Below are 14784 nucleotides of genomic sequence, written 5' to 3'. Positions count from 1 at the left end.
GCCTTATAATTTATTATAAATTGGATTATGTATGTATACCTAAATTAGATAATGTATGTATACCTAAATTAGATTATGTATGTATACCTTGCTACCATGTTAACATGGAGCTAGTTTCAACCTTTCCCTTTATTAGAAAGAAAGCTAGTGTTTTCACTGATAGTCTTGTCTGTCCACACAGATCACCAGTATGGAAACTGATTATGCAAAACTTAAGAGGAAGTACAAGGAGCTTAAAGCAAAAAGTCATGAAGTGATCAGTGCTGTGAGTAAGGAACAAGATATTCAGGAGGTGAGAGTTTATCTAATGTGTAAATTCATGAAATCTGTGATCTTTGATAAGAAAATCAATGCTGAAAATATATAATAGTCAAAGGAAACCCCAAAGATGTTTCACTAGTATATAAAGAGCAATGGGATACTTAAGGAAAAAGTAGGGTCCATCAGAGATGAAGAAGGAACTTGTGTCAAGATGCTAAGGATATATTCACAAAGGAAAGGCATGGTGTGGATGTAGCAACAGTGTGAAATGTGGGACTAAATAATCATAATAGAAGATGAAGTGTTAGAGATGGAATCCTTGAGAGAGGATGTTACCAAGGCCAGGTGGATTGTTCCCTAAGATTTTGACGAGGCCAGGGAGGAAATAGCAGATGCTCTGAGGATTAGTTTCCAATCTTCACTAGATACAGGTGAAGTGCCAGAGGTCTGGAGGAATGCAAATGTAGTTCAGTTGTTTAAAAAGAGGACAAAGGAAATGCCAAACAATTATAGGCCAGTTAGTCTTACTTCGGTGGTGGGCAAATTGTTAGAATCAATTCTATGAGATCAGATAAACCGTCACTTCGAAATACATGGACTAATCAAGGATAGTCAGCATTGCTTTGTTCAGGAAAGGTCATGCCTTTCAAATGTGAGGCATGTGGAAGTGACATGGAGGATCAATGAGGATAGTGCAGTGGATGTTGTTTTCATGGATTTTAGCTGGGCGTTTGATTTGGCAGACTGGTCAGAAAAGTAAAAACCCATCTGATACAGGGTAATGTGACAAATTGATCCAAGGTTTACTTAGTAATAGGAATCAAAGAGGAATGGTCAATGGCTGCCATTGCGAATGAAACGATGATCTAAGTGGTGTTCCACAGTGCTCAGTGTTGGGATCCCTGCTGTTTGCTTTAAACATGAACAATCATGACTTAAACATGGGAGACACAAGAGAAACTTGCAGATGCACTACACAAATATTGGCTGTGTAGTGGATAATGTAGAGGATAGGTGTAAGCTCCGAAATGATATAGATGGTTTGGTGGAGTAGACAGGAAAGTGGCAGATGAAGTTCAACTCTGATAACTGTGAGATAATGCATTAGGGAGATCAAACTGTAAAAGGGAATACACAATACATGGGAATATACAGAGATGAAATGAGAAATCTTGGCATATAAGTGCATAGTTCCCTAAAAGTAGCAGTACAGATAGATAATCTGTAAAGAAGGCATATAGAATGCTTTCCTTCATTGGCAGTGGTATAGAGTACAAAAGTAGAATATAATGATAAAACTATATAAGAAACTGGTGAGGCCATATCTGGAGTAGTGTGTGCAGTTCTGGTCACCACATTACAGGAAGGACATCATTTCTCTGGAGAGAGTGCAGAGGAGATCTACTCCAGGGCTGGAGAATTGTAGCTACAAGGAGAGATTGGAGAGGTTGGGGTTGTTTTTCTTGGAACAGAGAAAGCTGAGGGGCGACATGATTGAGGTGTATAAAGTTGTGAGGGGTATACATAGAGTTGACAGGAAGAACCTGTAGGGATTCTATTATTCTATGAACCTGGTTCCCTGACAGACAGTTCAAAAAACAGGAGTCATAGTTTCAAGCTAAGTGGCAGAAGGATTAGAAGGGACATGGGGAAATGTTTTTATACAGAGGGTGGTAGGTGTCTGGAATTTGCTGACTCAGTTGATGGTGGAGACAGGGACCCAAAACTACTTTTAAAAATACCTGGATCTGCACCTTAAGTGCTGTAAGCTGCTGAGCTATGGGCCATGTGCAGGAAGATAGGATTAGAAAGGGCATCGAGCTACCTTTGTGTCAGCATGGACAAGATGGGCCAAATGGTCCCTTTCTGCGCTGTATCATTTCTATGGTTCTAATCAGTGGTGCACGAGGAACAATTGACAAAATGTTATACCATTGGCATAGATCATATCTTACAATTCAGACATACATTTGACAATCTCAGCATTTAGAGTTTAGAGTAGTGTTTTATTCTTTAGACCTCTCAGTTGTGCAGGATAAATAATGTAGCCAAAGCAGAAGATGCAACTTCCCTGACCTGAAGGTGGACCAGAAGGTGCTTGTTCATTTCCTGGTTTACCGTATAATGAAAAATACTGATGTCAGGCAGGCACCAGTAGGGACATTCTGTTTAGTACTCTAATCTAGAGATAGGGAACAAGATTCTGCCAAGGTTAGCAGTCCAGATTACTGGAACATACTTGTTTACTAGGACTGAAGGTGGACGGAATTGTTCTCAGCCATGATTATAAGATGGGCGTAAGAAGAATGACTGCAGTGATGGCCCTTCATTTTAACTGGAGTCAATGGTAACAGGAAAGTGGAGAAAATAATTTGGGAGGATGACAAGGAAGTATTTTTACAATGAGCTGAAATTGAAAGGATTGTGCCTTGTATTGTGTTCAAACACTGATAATTGGTCTGTGCATTATCTTCAACAGCAGTTAAAAAGGAGTCAAATGACAATGGAGAGCATACAGCAAAGGCTTGAAGAAGAAGTTAAAAACCGGGAGTATCTTGAAGGAGCACTATCTAATGCCCAGCAGTCAAAAATACGAGCAGAGGAGGTAGGGCTGTAAGGAAACTGCTCCATTTCAATTCAGCAAGCACTTGTACCAATACCAGAAGAAAACAGGAGCTGTATCATTGGGACAGTCTCATCTCAACAGCGCTGGGATCAGTGTCCTGGTAAATCAAATAAACAGGGTTGTAGTTAGGGCTTTAAACTTTATAATGGAGATTTGGAAAGTTGCAGAGAAAGGATATTGGAGTAATGCAAAGCTATGACATATGTAATGATAATCAGAAAGTGACTGAAAGGACATAATATACAAACATAAATGTGCATCAGTAGATAAGATCAGAGTAAGCAGATATGGGAGAAACCTGGAATTAAAGGCTCTTTATTTGAATTGGTGCAGCATTCATAATAAGATGGGTGAACTGAAAGCACAAATAGAAATAAATGAGTCTGATTAAATCACTGTAACAGAGATGTTGATGCAAGTTGGCCAAGGCTGGGACCTGAATATTCAAGGGTATTTAACATTTGGGAAGCATAGTGGGAAAGAAGAAGTAGGATAGCTCTGTTAATAAAAAGTAAAGATCATTAAATACAGTAATGGGAAATGATCTTGGTTCAGAATGCCAAATCTAGAATCTGTTTGGATGGAGGTAGGAAATAGCAAAGGAAAGAAATCATTGGTGGAAGTAAATTTTAAGCCACCTAACAGTAGCTGCACAATAGGACAGATCATAAAGCCAGAAATCCACAAAAAACAAAGAACTGCAGATGCTGGAAATCAGAACCAAAAATAGAAATTGCTGGGAGAAACTCAACAGGTCTGGCAGCATCTTTGGAGAGAAAGCAGTTAATGGTTTTGGGTCCAGTGACCCTTCTTTAGAATAGCTGTTAAACTATTAACTCTGCTTTCTGTCCACAGAATCTGCCAGACCTGTTGAGTTTCTTCCAGCATTTTCTATTTTTGTTCATAAAACATTGAAGCTTGCAAGAAAGATATTGAAATATTTGTTGGTGAACTTTAATCTTCACTTGATTAGAGGAATCAAATTGGCAATGGTAGCCTGGATGATGAGTTCATAGATTGTTTTGAGACTGTTTCTTAGAACACTAGACCATTTTTAGTATGTTTTGGAACCTTCCAGGCACTAGGCTATTTTAGACATGTTGATGTATATTGAGAAGCAGAGACTTTAGGGTGTAGGTTTGCTCGCTGAGCTGTAGGTTTGCTATCCAGACATTTCATTACCTGGCTAGGTAACATCATCAGTGGCGACCTCCAAGTGAAGCGAAGCTGTTGTCTAGTAGCACACAAACCCACCAACACTCAAACAAAAAAACTAACAAACTTAAAACACCCAGTACATCCCATGGACAAAACCAACGTCATCTACAAAATTCCATGCAAGGACTGCCACAAACACTACATAGGACAAACAGGAAGAAAGTTAGCCACCAGGATACACGAACACCAGCTAGCCACAAAAAGACACGACCCTCTCTCCCTCATAGCCCTACACACGGATGAAAAAAACTACCATTTCGACTGGGACAACACATCTACCCTGGGACAGGCTAAGCAAAGGCATGCCAGAGAATTCCTAGAGGCCTGGCACTCCAACCACAACGCCATAAACAAACACATAGATCTAGATGCCATCTATCAACCCCTCAGAAAACGAACAGGAAATGACATCACCACAAATGCCAGGAACCCCATCCAGGAAAAAGATATAAATAGAAAGCAGGAGACAACAGCTTCACTTCACTTGGAGGTCGCCACTGATGATGTTACCTGGCCAGGTAATGAAACGTCTGGGTATCAAACCTACACCTCAGCGAGCAAACCTACACCCTAAGTCTCAACCTGAGCTACAAACCTTCACAAACCTTGCAAGCAGAGACTCATAGTTGAGGGGATAGTTCATAACTCTCAACGAAGCTAAATCTCTATTGAGGGAGAAAGTCTCTATCAGAAGGATATAACATCTATGGTTAACTAAAAATGTTAAGAGCAATGTGAATTGAAATAAAAAGTACATTGCTGCAAAGATTAGTAGTAGGTTAACAGATTGAAAAAGTTTCAGGAGCCAGCAAATGACTAAAAGTAATTAATAAATTGGGGATAAATTGGAATACAGTGGAAAACAAGAAAGAAAACTAAAAACAAACTATTAAAACATTGACACTTATACAACAAGGAAGAGAGAAGCTAAAGGGAGCATTTGGCTCAGATCAGTGTTTTCCAAGCTAAGGATCTCCCACTAAGGACAAGCAAGCTGGCAATAATCACTTTGGATATAAAGTGGAACTCTTGCAATGTGCCACTTTGCTAGAACTACAATCTCTGGCCATGATGTCCAACTGGTTATCGCAAGATACGGCGGTACCAACTTCATTTTGCTGCTTTGGATTTGATCCACCGGCATTTACTGCATCGCCATCAGGCCACTTGTCATTCCTGAGCACACCTACTGCCTCACTCCTGCTCACCACATCCTCTGCTTCCTCACTCACTTCCAATAGCCTAAGAGTATCTCCCCTGAGCTCTCACTAACAGTGGGAACTCGTGAGAGCGAAGTGGCAAGTTGTGAGGGATGATCAACAAATGGAACGAAGCAGCAAGTGTCGGAATGGGAGGGAAATGGAGAGCAGTAGGGAGGCAGCAACTGGAAGAGCTGGTGAGATTTTATATGACAGAGCCCTCTCTCAGGTGGGCTCAGGAGTTTTCTCTTGGTTGTTGGAAGTCAATTTTGGCAAACATCAAAGCCTTCAAAACAATGTTGGACCTCCCTCCACGCCCTATTTCAGCCCTCACAACCATTCCCCTTCTCAGCAGTCACTGGGGTCATGTCAATTTAAAAGCATTAAAGTAGTTTTTTGGTGGATGAAAATGTTGACACGTACTGGCTTAGAGGATGACATTGAAGAATTAATAATAGGAAGCCAGGGAGTGGCAAAAGCTTTCAATAATTATTTCATATTTGTCTTTCACCACAGAAGACAGGAAACACAAAACAGTTAAAAATCAAGAAGTAGAAAAAGAGACTTGAACTTGTAAAAATCGTTATTGTGAGAGAAAAACAACAGGAGTCCCACCTGCCAGCACCTGGCCCATATCCCTCCAAACCCTTCCTATTCATATACCCATCCAGATGCCTTTTAAATGTTGCAATTGTACCAGCCTCCACTACTTCCTCTGGCAGCTCATTTCACACACGTACCAACCTCTGCATGAAAAGGTTGCCCCTTAGGTCTCTTTTATATTTTTCCCATCTCACCCTAAACCTATACCCTCTAGTTCTGGACTCACCCACCTCAAGGAAAAGAGTTTGTCTATTTATCCTATCCACGCCCCTCATGATTTTATAAACATCTAAGAGGTCACCCCTCAGCCTTCGACACTCCAGAGAAAATAGCCCCAGCCTATTCAACCTCTTCCTAATGCTCAAATACTCAAACCCTGGCAACATCCTTGTAAATCTTTTATGAACCCTTTCAAGTTTCACAACATCCTTCCAATAGGAAGGAGAACTGCACACAATATTCCAACAGTGGCCTAACCAATGTCCTGTACAGCCGCAACATGACCTCCTAACTCCCGTACTCAATGCACTGGCCAATAAAGGAAAGCATACTAAACATCGTATTCACTATCCTATCTACCTGTGACTCTACTTTCAAGGAACTATGAATCTCCACTCCAAGGTCTCCTTGTTCAGCAACACTCCCTAGGACCTTACCATTAAATGTATAAGTCCTGCTAAGATTTGCTTTTCAAAAATGCAGCATCTCACATTTATCTAAATTAAACTCCATCTGCCACTCCTCATTAGCTGTTGTAATCTGTGGTAACCTACTTCGCTGTCCACTACACCTCCAATTTTGGTGTCATCTGCAAACTTATGAACTATACCTCTTACGCTCACATTCAAATCATCTATATAAAAATGATGAAAAATAGTAGACCCATCACTAATCCTTGTGGCACTCCACTGGTGTTAGGCCTGTCGTCTGAAAAACAACCCTCCACCACCACGCTGTCTTCTTCCTTTGAGCCAGTTCTGTACCCAAATGGCTAGTTCTCCCTCTATTCCATGAGACCCAACATTGCTAACCAGTCTCCCATGGGGAACCTTGTCAAACATGAGACTGAAATCCATATAGATCATGTCTACTGCTATGCCCTCATCAATCGTCTTTTTTACTTCTTCAGAACACTCAATCAAGTTTGTGAGACATGATTTCCTACACACAAAGCCATGTTGACTATCCCTAATCAGTCCTTGCCTTTCCAAATACGTGTAAATCCTGTCTGTCAGGATTCCCTCCAATATCTTGCCCACCACCTATGTCAGGTTCACCGGTTTATGGTTCCCTGACTTGTCCTTAACACCTTTCTTAAATAGTGGCACCACGTTTGTCAATCTCCAGTCTTCCAGCACCTCACTTGTGATTATGAATGATACAAATATCTCAGCAAGGGGCCCAGCAATCACTTCCCTAGCATCCCTCAGTGTTCTAGGGTACACCTGATCAGGTTTTGTGGATTTATTCACTTTTATGCATTTCAAGACATCTCGCACTTCCTCCTCTGTAATATGGACATTTTTCAAGAAGTCAACATCTACTTTCCTACATTCTATATCTTCGATGTCCTTTTCCACAGTAAACACTGATGCAAAATATTCGTTTAGTGTCTTCCCCATCTCCTGCAGCTCCACTCAAAGGTCATCTTGCTGATCTTTGAGAGGCCCTATTCTCTCCCCAGTTACCCTTTTGTCCTTAATGTATTTGTAAAAACCCTTTGGATTCTCCTTAACTTATTTGCCAAAGCTATTTCATGTCCCACTTTTGCCCTCCTGGTTTCCCTCGTAAGTATACTCCTACTGCCTTTACACTCTTCTAAGGATTCACTCGATCTATCCTGTCTATACCGGACATCTGCTTCCTTTTTTCTTAATCAAACCCTCAATTTCTTTGTCAAGCCCTTCTTCTTCCTGAAGAAGGGCTTATGCCCGAAACGTCGATTCTCCTGTTCCCTGGATGCTGCCTGACCTGCTGCACTTTTCCAGCAACACATTTCCACCTCAATTTCTTTAGTCATTCAGCATTCCCTATACCTACCAGCCTTTCCTTTCACCCCAGGAGGAATATACTGTCTCTGGACTCTCGTTATCTCATTTCTGAAGGCTTCCCATTTTCCAGCCATCCATTTACCTGCGAAAATCTGCCCCCAATCAGCTTTTGAAAGATCATGCCTAATACCATCAAAATCAGCCTTTCTCCAATTTCGAGCTTCAACTTTTAGATCTGGTCTATCCTTTTCCATCACTATTTTAAAACTAATAGAATTATGGTCGCTGTCCCCAAAGTGCTCCCCCATTGACACCTCAGCCCTGCCTTATTTCCCAAGACTAGATCAAGTTTTGCACCTTTTCTCGTAGGTACATACACCTATTGAATCAGACAATTTTCTTGTACATACTTAACAAATTCCTCTCCATCTAAACCTTTAACACAATAGTACTCCCAGTTTGGAGTTTGGAAAGTTAAAATCCCTTACCACAACCACGTTATTATTCTTACAAATAACTGAGATCTCCTTACAAATTTGTTCTTAATTTCCCGCTGACTATTAGGGGGTCTATAATACAATACCAATCAGGTAATCATCCTTTTCTTATTTCTCAGTTCTACACAAATAACTTCCCTGGATGTATTTCCCGGACTATCCTCCCTCAGTACAGCTGTAATGCTATTCCTTATCAAAAATGCCACTTGCCCTCCTCTCTTGCCTCCCTTTCTATCTTTCCGGTAGCATTTGTATCCTGGAACATTAAGCTGCCAGTCCTGTCCATCCCTGAGCCACGTTTCTGTAATTGCTACGATATCCCAGTCCCATGTTCCTAACCATATCCTGAGTTCATCTGTCTTCCCTATTAGGCCTCTTGCATTGAAATAAATGCAGTTTAATTTATCGTCCTACCTTGTTCTCTGCTTTGTCCCTGTCTGCCCTGACTGTTTGACTCACTTCTGTTCTCAACTGTACCAGTCTCAGATTGATCCCTTTCCTCACTATCTCCCTGGGTCCCATTCCCCCATCTTACTGGTTTAAATCCTCCTGAGCAGCTCTAGCAAATCTCCCTGTCAGTATATTAGTCCCCTTCCAATTTAGATGCAATCCGTCCTTCTTGTACAGGTCACTTCTACCCCAAAAGAGATTCCAATGATTAAAAAATGTGAATCCTTCTCCCATATACCAGCTCCTCAGCCATGCAAACATCTGTTCTATCCTCCTATTCCTGCCCTCACTAGCTCGTAGCACTGGGAGTAATCCAGATATTACTACTCGAGGACCTCCTTTTTAAATTCCTGCCTAACTCTCTATATTCTCCCTTCAGAATGTCATCCTTTTCCCTTCCTATATCGTTGGTTCCAACGTGTACAATGACCTCCTGCTGGGCCCTCTTTCCCCTGAGAACATTTTGCACCCTCTCGGAGACATCCTTGATTCTGGCATCAGGGAGTCACCACACCATTCTGATTTTTCTCTGCTGGCTGCAGAAACGTCTGTCTGTGCCTCAGACCAGAGAGTCCCCTAACACAATTGATCTCTTGGAACCCGAACGTAACCCTTATTGCATTAGAAACGGTCTCGATACCAGAAACTTGGCTGTTCGTGCTGCATTCCCCAGAGAATCCATCATCCCTACATTTTCCAAAACAGCATACTTGTTTGAAATGGGGATAGTCACAGAAGACTCCTGCACTACCTGCCTACCTTGCTTACCTTTCCTGCAGTTAACCCATCTATGTGACTGCATCTGTGACATTTCTCCCTTCCTATTACGGCCATCCATCACACCCCTTTGCTCTTGTAAATTCCTTATAGCCTCTAATTGTCGCTCCATCCGATCCATTCGATCGGATAGGATTCGCAACCAACATTTATTCCAGATATAATTCTCAGTAACCCGTAAACTCTCCCTAAACTCCCACATCCGACAAGAAGAGTGTATCATTCTGCTAAGAGCCATTTTTGCTTCTTCCAATCCGCAGACCTAGAAAATAACACCTCTTATTCCTCTACAAAACACTGCTTCAGGTATTAACTTAATATTTATGGCTTATATTTTTAAGTTTAATCAAGAGACATATCTCAATAAAACATATAATCAAGAAAGAACCCACTCTCCTTCACTAGTGCAGACTTACAGCAAGGCCACACTTAAAACTATTCACTTATCTGTGCTATGACCTCTCCCAAACAGGTTCCTCCAAGATCAGTTGTGAATTTTACTGTTTGTTAATTTTCCTAGATACACTCTGATGTCCAGCGAGATATGAATTCAACAGCAAAAGCAGTAACTGTGCAGGTTCACTGCTGTGTCAGTTAGCAGTGTGGAATTCCTTTTCACTCTCTTGTACTGACCTGACCATGCACTGCCTTTGTCTATTCCTCTCCCCTTTAAAAGTGCTGTTGTTTTGACTTTTTTTTCTCCAAAGTTCCAAAACAATGCAACAGCGTATAAAACAGTAATTGCTGCTCCTGGAATTTGAGGAAATTACCTCCAACACCTAAAATACGTCAAAAAAAATAGAGTAGCCTGTTACAGCCAAAAATATTACTACACAAGGTAACAGCATGTGAATTTTGGGGCTATATATTAAGCTGGCTAACTAACTAAACAGACAGTTGGGGTAAATTATTAATTTTCAAATTGGAAAACTGGAACCAGTAGACTGCCACAGGGATCAGTGCTGGGGCTCCAGTAATTTACAACATATTAATTACTTAAACAAAGGAACAATCTGTATGAAAGCCAAATTAGTTGATGATACAAAGATAGGTAGAAAAGCATGTTGTGAGCAGGATACAAAGAATTTTCAGAGATATGGACAGTTTAAGAAAGTGGAAAACATTTGGCAGTTGAAGCATAATGTAGGAAAATGTGAGTGTATCCACTTTTATTATTATTAATATTATTTAAATGGAAGGAAGTCTGCAGTGTTGCAGTACAGAATTGTATGTTCTTGCACATAAATCATAAAATATCAGTGTGCAGGTAGAAAAGTAATTAAGAAGGCAAATGGATTCAAGTTCAATTACAAACAGAAACAGAATACTTTAGAGACAGCTGGCAGAATAGCAGCACCAGCTGGGGAAATACAAGTTAGTTGACAGTTAGAGAATAACCATTTCCTCCAAGCCAAAGGATATTCCAGATGGTTGTCATTTAATAATGAGTATGGAAACATCATCTATAGACTTGGAAATAAATAGAAGAACCTGCAAAAAGCAAGAAATGATTAAAGGGCAGAAATGATATGCTTAGATGGCAAGAGAAGCTATATAACAGAAATTTTAAAAATAAAAGATGTGTGAAAGACATAATCAGCTTTAAAGCTCCACTTTGTCATTGTTTCCAAACTTCCCATTTCACTTATCTTTTGAATAAACAGTGGTGATTTGAATAACCCCACAAAGTGCAGCATGTCCAGTATATCTTATAAAGACCAATGAACCAAACTCAAATTCTTAGCAATGTATAGTTGTTTCAAAATTTTACAATACTGCTTTATGTAGGAAGACATCTCAACTTTTTACAGTGCATGAAGACCAAAAAGGAACCATCAGAGGAAAGGAAGAAAAGTAGATGGAATTAAGAAATGGGTTGAAAGAACAGGTGAAAAGATTACTCTTTAAAAGTTTTTGGAAGGAGGGAGTTCTGCTGTTTAGTGGCATGTTGGCTGGAAGAAGAGCTGGGAGAAAGTGAGGACTGCAGCTGCTGGAGATCAGAGTCGAGTGCAGTGCTGGAAAAGCACAGCAGGTCAGGCAGCATCCGAAGAGCAGGAGAATTGATGTTTCGAGCATAAGCCCTTCATCAGGATTTCCTGATGAAGGGCTTATGCTCGAAACATGAATTCTCCTGCTCTTCGGATGCTGCCTGACCTGCTATGCTTTTCCAGCACCACACTTTTGACTCTGGAAGAAGAACGGCCAATGGTTAGAACTGAGGAGGATGAGGAAAGAAGAGCAGACCACTGTTGAATAGCAAAGGATTTGAGCAGACTAAAGGACCCAAGTCGAGTGGTATGGGGTATGGAGGCATTCAAAGGAGCTGGAAGTTGATTTGTACGGGAATTAGGAGCTAGTGGACAGGACATTGAGAAGCATAAAACAAAAACATCAGATTAATAATAAGAATTAGGAGTAGAAGTAGACAATTTGAACCCTTGAGTTTGCTATGCCATTTAATAAGATTGTATCTGATCTGATCGTGGCCTCACCCCCACATTTTTGACCTACTTCAGATAAATTTTGACTCTCTTGTTCATCAAAAAGCTGCCTTAGAAATAATAAATGACCCACCTCACTGCTTTCAAGAGCCAAGTATTTGAAAGACTCGAAGCCTTTGAGAAGAAACGTTTTTCCACATCTCCCATTAAAACTCCTTGCTTTTAAACACCATGTTTCTTATTTTTAGCCCTTCAAATAAAAGGAAACACCCTTTTAGCATCTACGATCAAATCCTCTCGTGGTCTTAAATGTTTCAATAAAATCATCTGCCAATCTTCTTAACTCCCAACAGATGCAGGCCCAACCTGCCCAACCAATTTTCATCAGAAAACTCCCACCCTCTCCCACAGTCAGTTGAGTGGATCTTCTCTGAACTGAATCCAATGCACCTGCAGTCTTTACTAATTAAGTAGACCAACATTGTGCACAGTACTCTAAATGTGGTCTTATCGTGTACAACTGGAACAAAATATTCCTAAATTTATATCTCATTCTACTTGCAATAAATGACAGCATTCCAATTGCCTTTCTAGTAGTTTGCTGCATTTGCATACAAACTTCTTGTGATTCATGTAGTGAGATATCTGAATCCCTCTGTACCTCAGAGGTCTGCAATTTCTTTCCTTTCAAATAATATACTGTTTTTCTAATCTTACTGCCAAAGTAAGCAAGGCTGAGAAGTGGCAAATGGAGTTTAATTCAGATAAATGCGAGGTGCTGCATTTTGGGAAAGCAAATCTTAGCAGGACTAATACACTTAATGGTAAGGTCCTAGGGAGTGTTGCTGAACAAAGAGACCTTGGAGTGCAGGTTCATAGCTCCTTGAAAGTGGAGTCGCAGGTAGATAGTATAGTGAAGAGGGTGTTTGGTATGCTTTCCTTTATTGGTCAGAGTATTGAGTACAGGAGTTAGGAGGTCATGTTGCAGCTGTACAGGACATTGGTTAGGCCTGTACAGGAATATTGCGTGCAATTCTGGTCTCCTTCCTATCGGAAAGATGTTGTGAAACTTGAAAGGGTTCAGAAAAGATTTACAAGGATGTTGCCAGGGTTGGAGGATGTGAGCTACAGGGAGAGGCTGAACAGGCTGGGGCTGTTTTCCCTGGAGCGTCGGAGGCTGAGGGGTGACCTTATAGAGGTTTACAAAATTATGAGGGGCATGGATAGAATAAATAGACAAAGTCTTTTCCCTGGGGTCGGGGAGTCCAGAACTAGAGGACAGAACTAAACTAGAGGTTTAGGGTAAGAGGGGAAAGATATAAAAGAGACCTAAGGGGCAACGTTTTCATGCAGAGGGTGGTACGTGTATGGAATGAGCTGCCAGAGGATGTGGTGGAGGCTGGTACAATTGCAACATTTAAGAGGCATTTGGATGGGTATATGAATAGGGAGGGTTTGGAGGGATATGGGCCGGGTGCTAGCAGGTGGGACTAGATTGGGTTCGGATATCTGGTTGGCATGGACGGGTTGGACCGAAGGGTCTGTTTCCATGCTGTACATCTCTATGACTCTATGACTCTAAGTGCACATTTTCATGCACTGCTGCCTAAATTTTTGCCTATATGTTTGACCTATCCATATTCTTTTGCATACTCTCCATGACCTCTTCGTAGTTTATATTCCTACCTATCTTTGCATTATTGGCAAATTTAGCAACCATTTATTCATTACCCTCGTTCAAGTTATTGTAATAAATTGTAAATAATGGAGGCCCAACACTGATGTCTGTATTTCTCTCTCTCTCTCTCTCTCTTGCTGTCTCAAATCAGGTGCATAAATACAAGTTTAGGAACATTCCCCCTAACTATCAGAGGCTAAAAGCTCAAATTCCATTTCTCTAATCTTTTGCAAGGAATTGCCTGAAAATATTCTCTAGAAAAGAAAATGACAGAATTTTATGAATTGTAGCTTGGTTTTATTTATGTCAATATTGATCTATTTGAAGAGAAATAATTTTAAGGAATTCAATTTTTGCTTTTAAAAATTAAACTCTATGTATATAACTGACTCATATCAATCAAAAAGATCTGAGTTAACTGATATCACTGAACATGGTGATTATTGTTTTCCACTAGAACCACCCCTCCGCCTCCCTGTGCTAGAATGGGCGATAATTAACCATACTCCTCGAGTCCAACAACTTCCGTTGGACTCTGCATTCATGTTGCAGAGGTGAACATTTTTTGAAATCAAGTGTCCTCTCAACCTTATTATCTCGATTTGCAAGTGCAACTGTACTCCATTAGGGATTGGGGTCTTCAAGAGATGGGAGAGGATGAGATGGAGATAGATAAAGAATAAAAAAGACATTGCATTCATGTAAAATTTAATACTGTTTTCAGGAGCTGGAGGCTTTCAGAACTCAAGTGCACTATCTGAGCATGGAAATGAAGAGTTATCATGCAGCAGCAGAACAGAATCAAGCATTAAATGCTGCTCTTGAAAGGATGCAATTGGAGAATAATGCTCTAGAACAGAAGGTAAAGCCCTTAAAGAGCAGCAGCTAATACAGTATTTAATATCATGCAATGGGCAGTCACAGTAGTGTATTGAATACCAGTAACACTTGCCAAATATAGTTCCAAGATAATTTTGAACTCATAGGAAGTATTCATTCCTAACACTCTGTGCACCACACTATGAAGTACATATTGCAAATTT

At 40.5% G+C, this 14784-nt stretch overlaps 1 protein-coding gene across 9 annotated transcripts in view; it reads left to right on the top strand.

Annotated features, from left to right (window-relative positions):
- Positions 1 to 14784, top strand: part of ccdc30 (coiled-coil domain containing 30) — a 159417-nt gene that overhangs the window by 70826 nt on the left and 73807 nt on the right. For 8 of the 9 annotated variants that reach the window (XM_043675691.2, XM_087980519.1, XM_043675689.2 and 5 more), the window contains 3 exons: positions 182 to 292; positions 2741 to 2866; positions 14466 to 14603. In XM_043675691.2, the coding sequence (XP_043531626.2) occupies positions 182 to 292; positions 2741 to 2866; positions 14466 to 14603 (375 nt within the window). The remainder of the gene's footprint in view (positions 1 to 181; positions 293 to 2740; positions 2867 to 14465; positions 14604 to 14784) is intronic. The other variant, XM_043675693.2, reaches the window with a different exon arrangement.

The sequence above is a fragment of the Chiloscyllium plagiosum genome, unplaced genomic scaffold (genome assembly GCF_037043375.1).
Source record: "Chiloscyllium plagiosum isolate Xiang-an unplaced genomic scaffold, Cpla_swu_hap1 HiC_scaffold_37, whole genome shotgun sequence".
Lineage (NCBI taxonomy): Eukaryota > Metazoa > Chordata > Chondrichthyes > Orectolobiformes > Hemiscylliidae > Chiloscyllium > Chiloscyllium plagiosum.
This window is presented reverse-complemented; position numbering and strand designations above follow the sequence as displayed.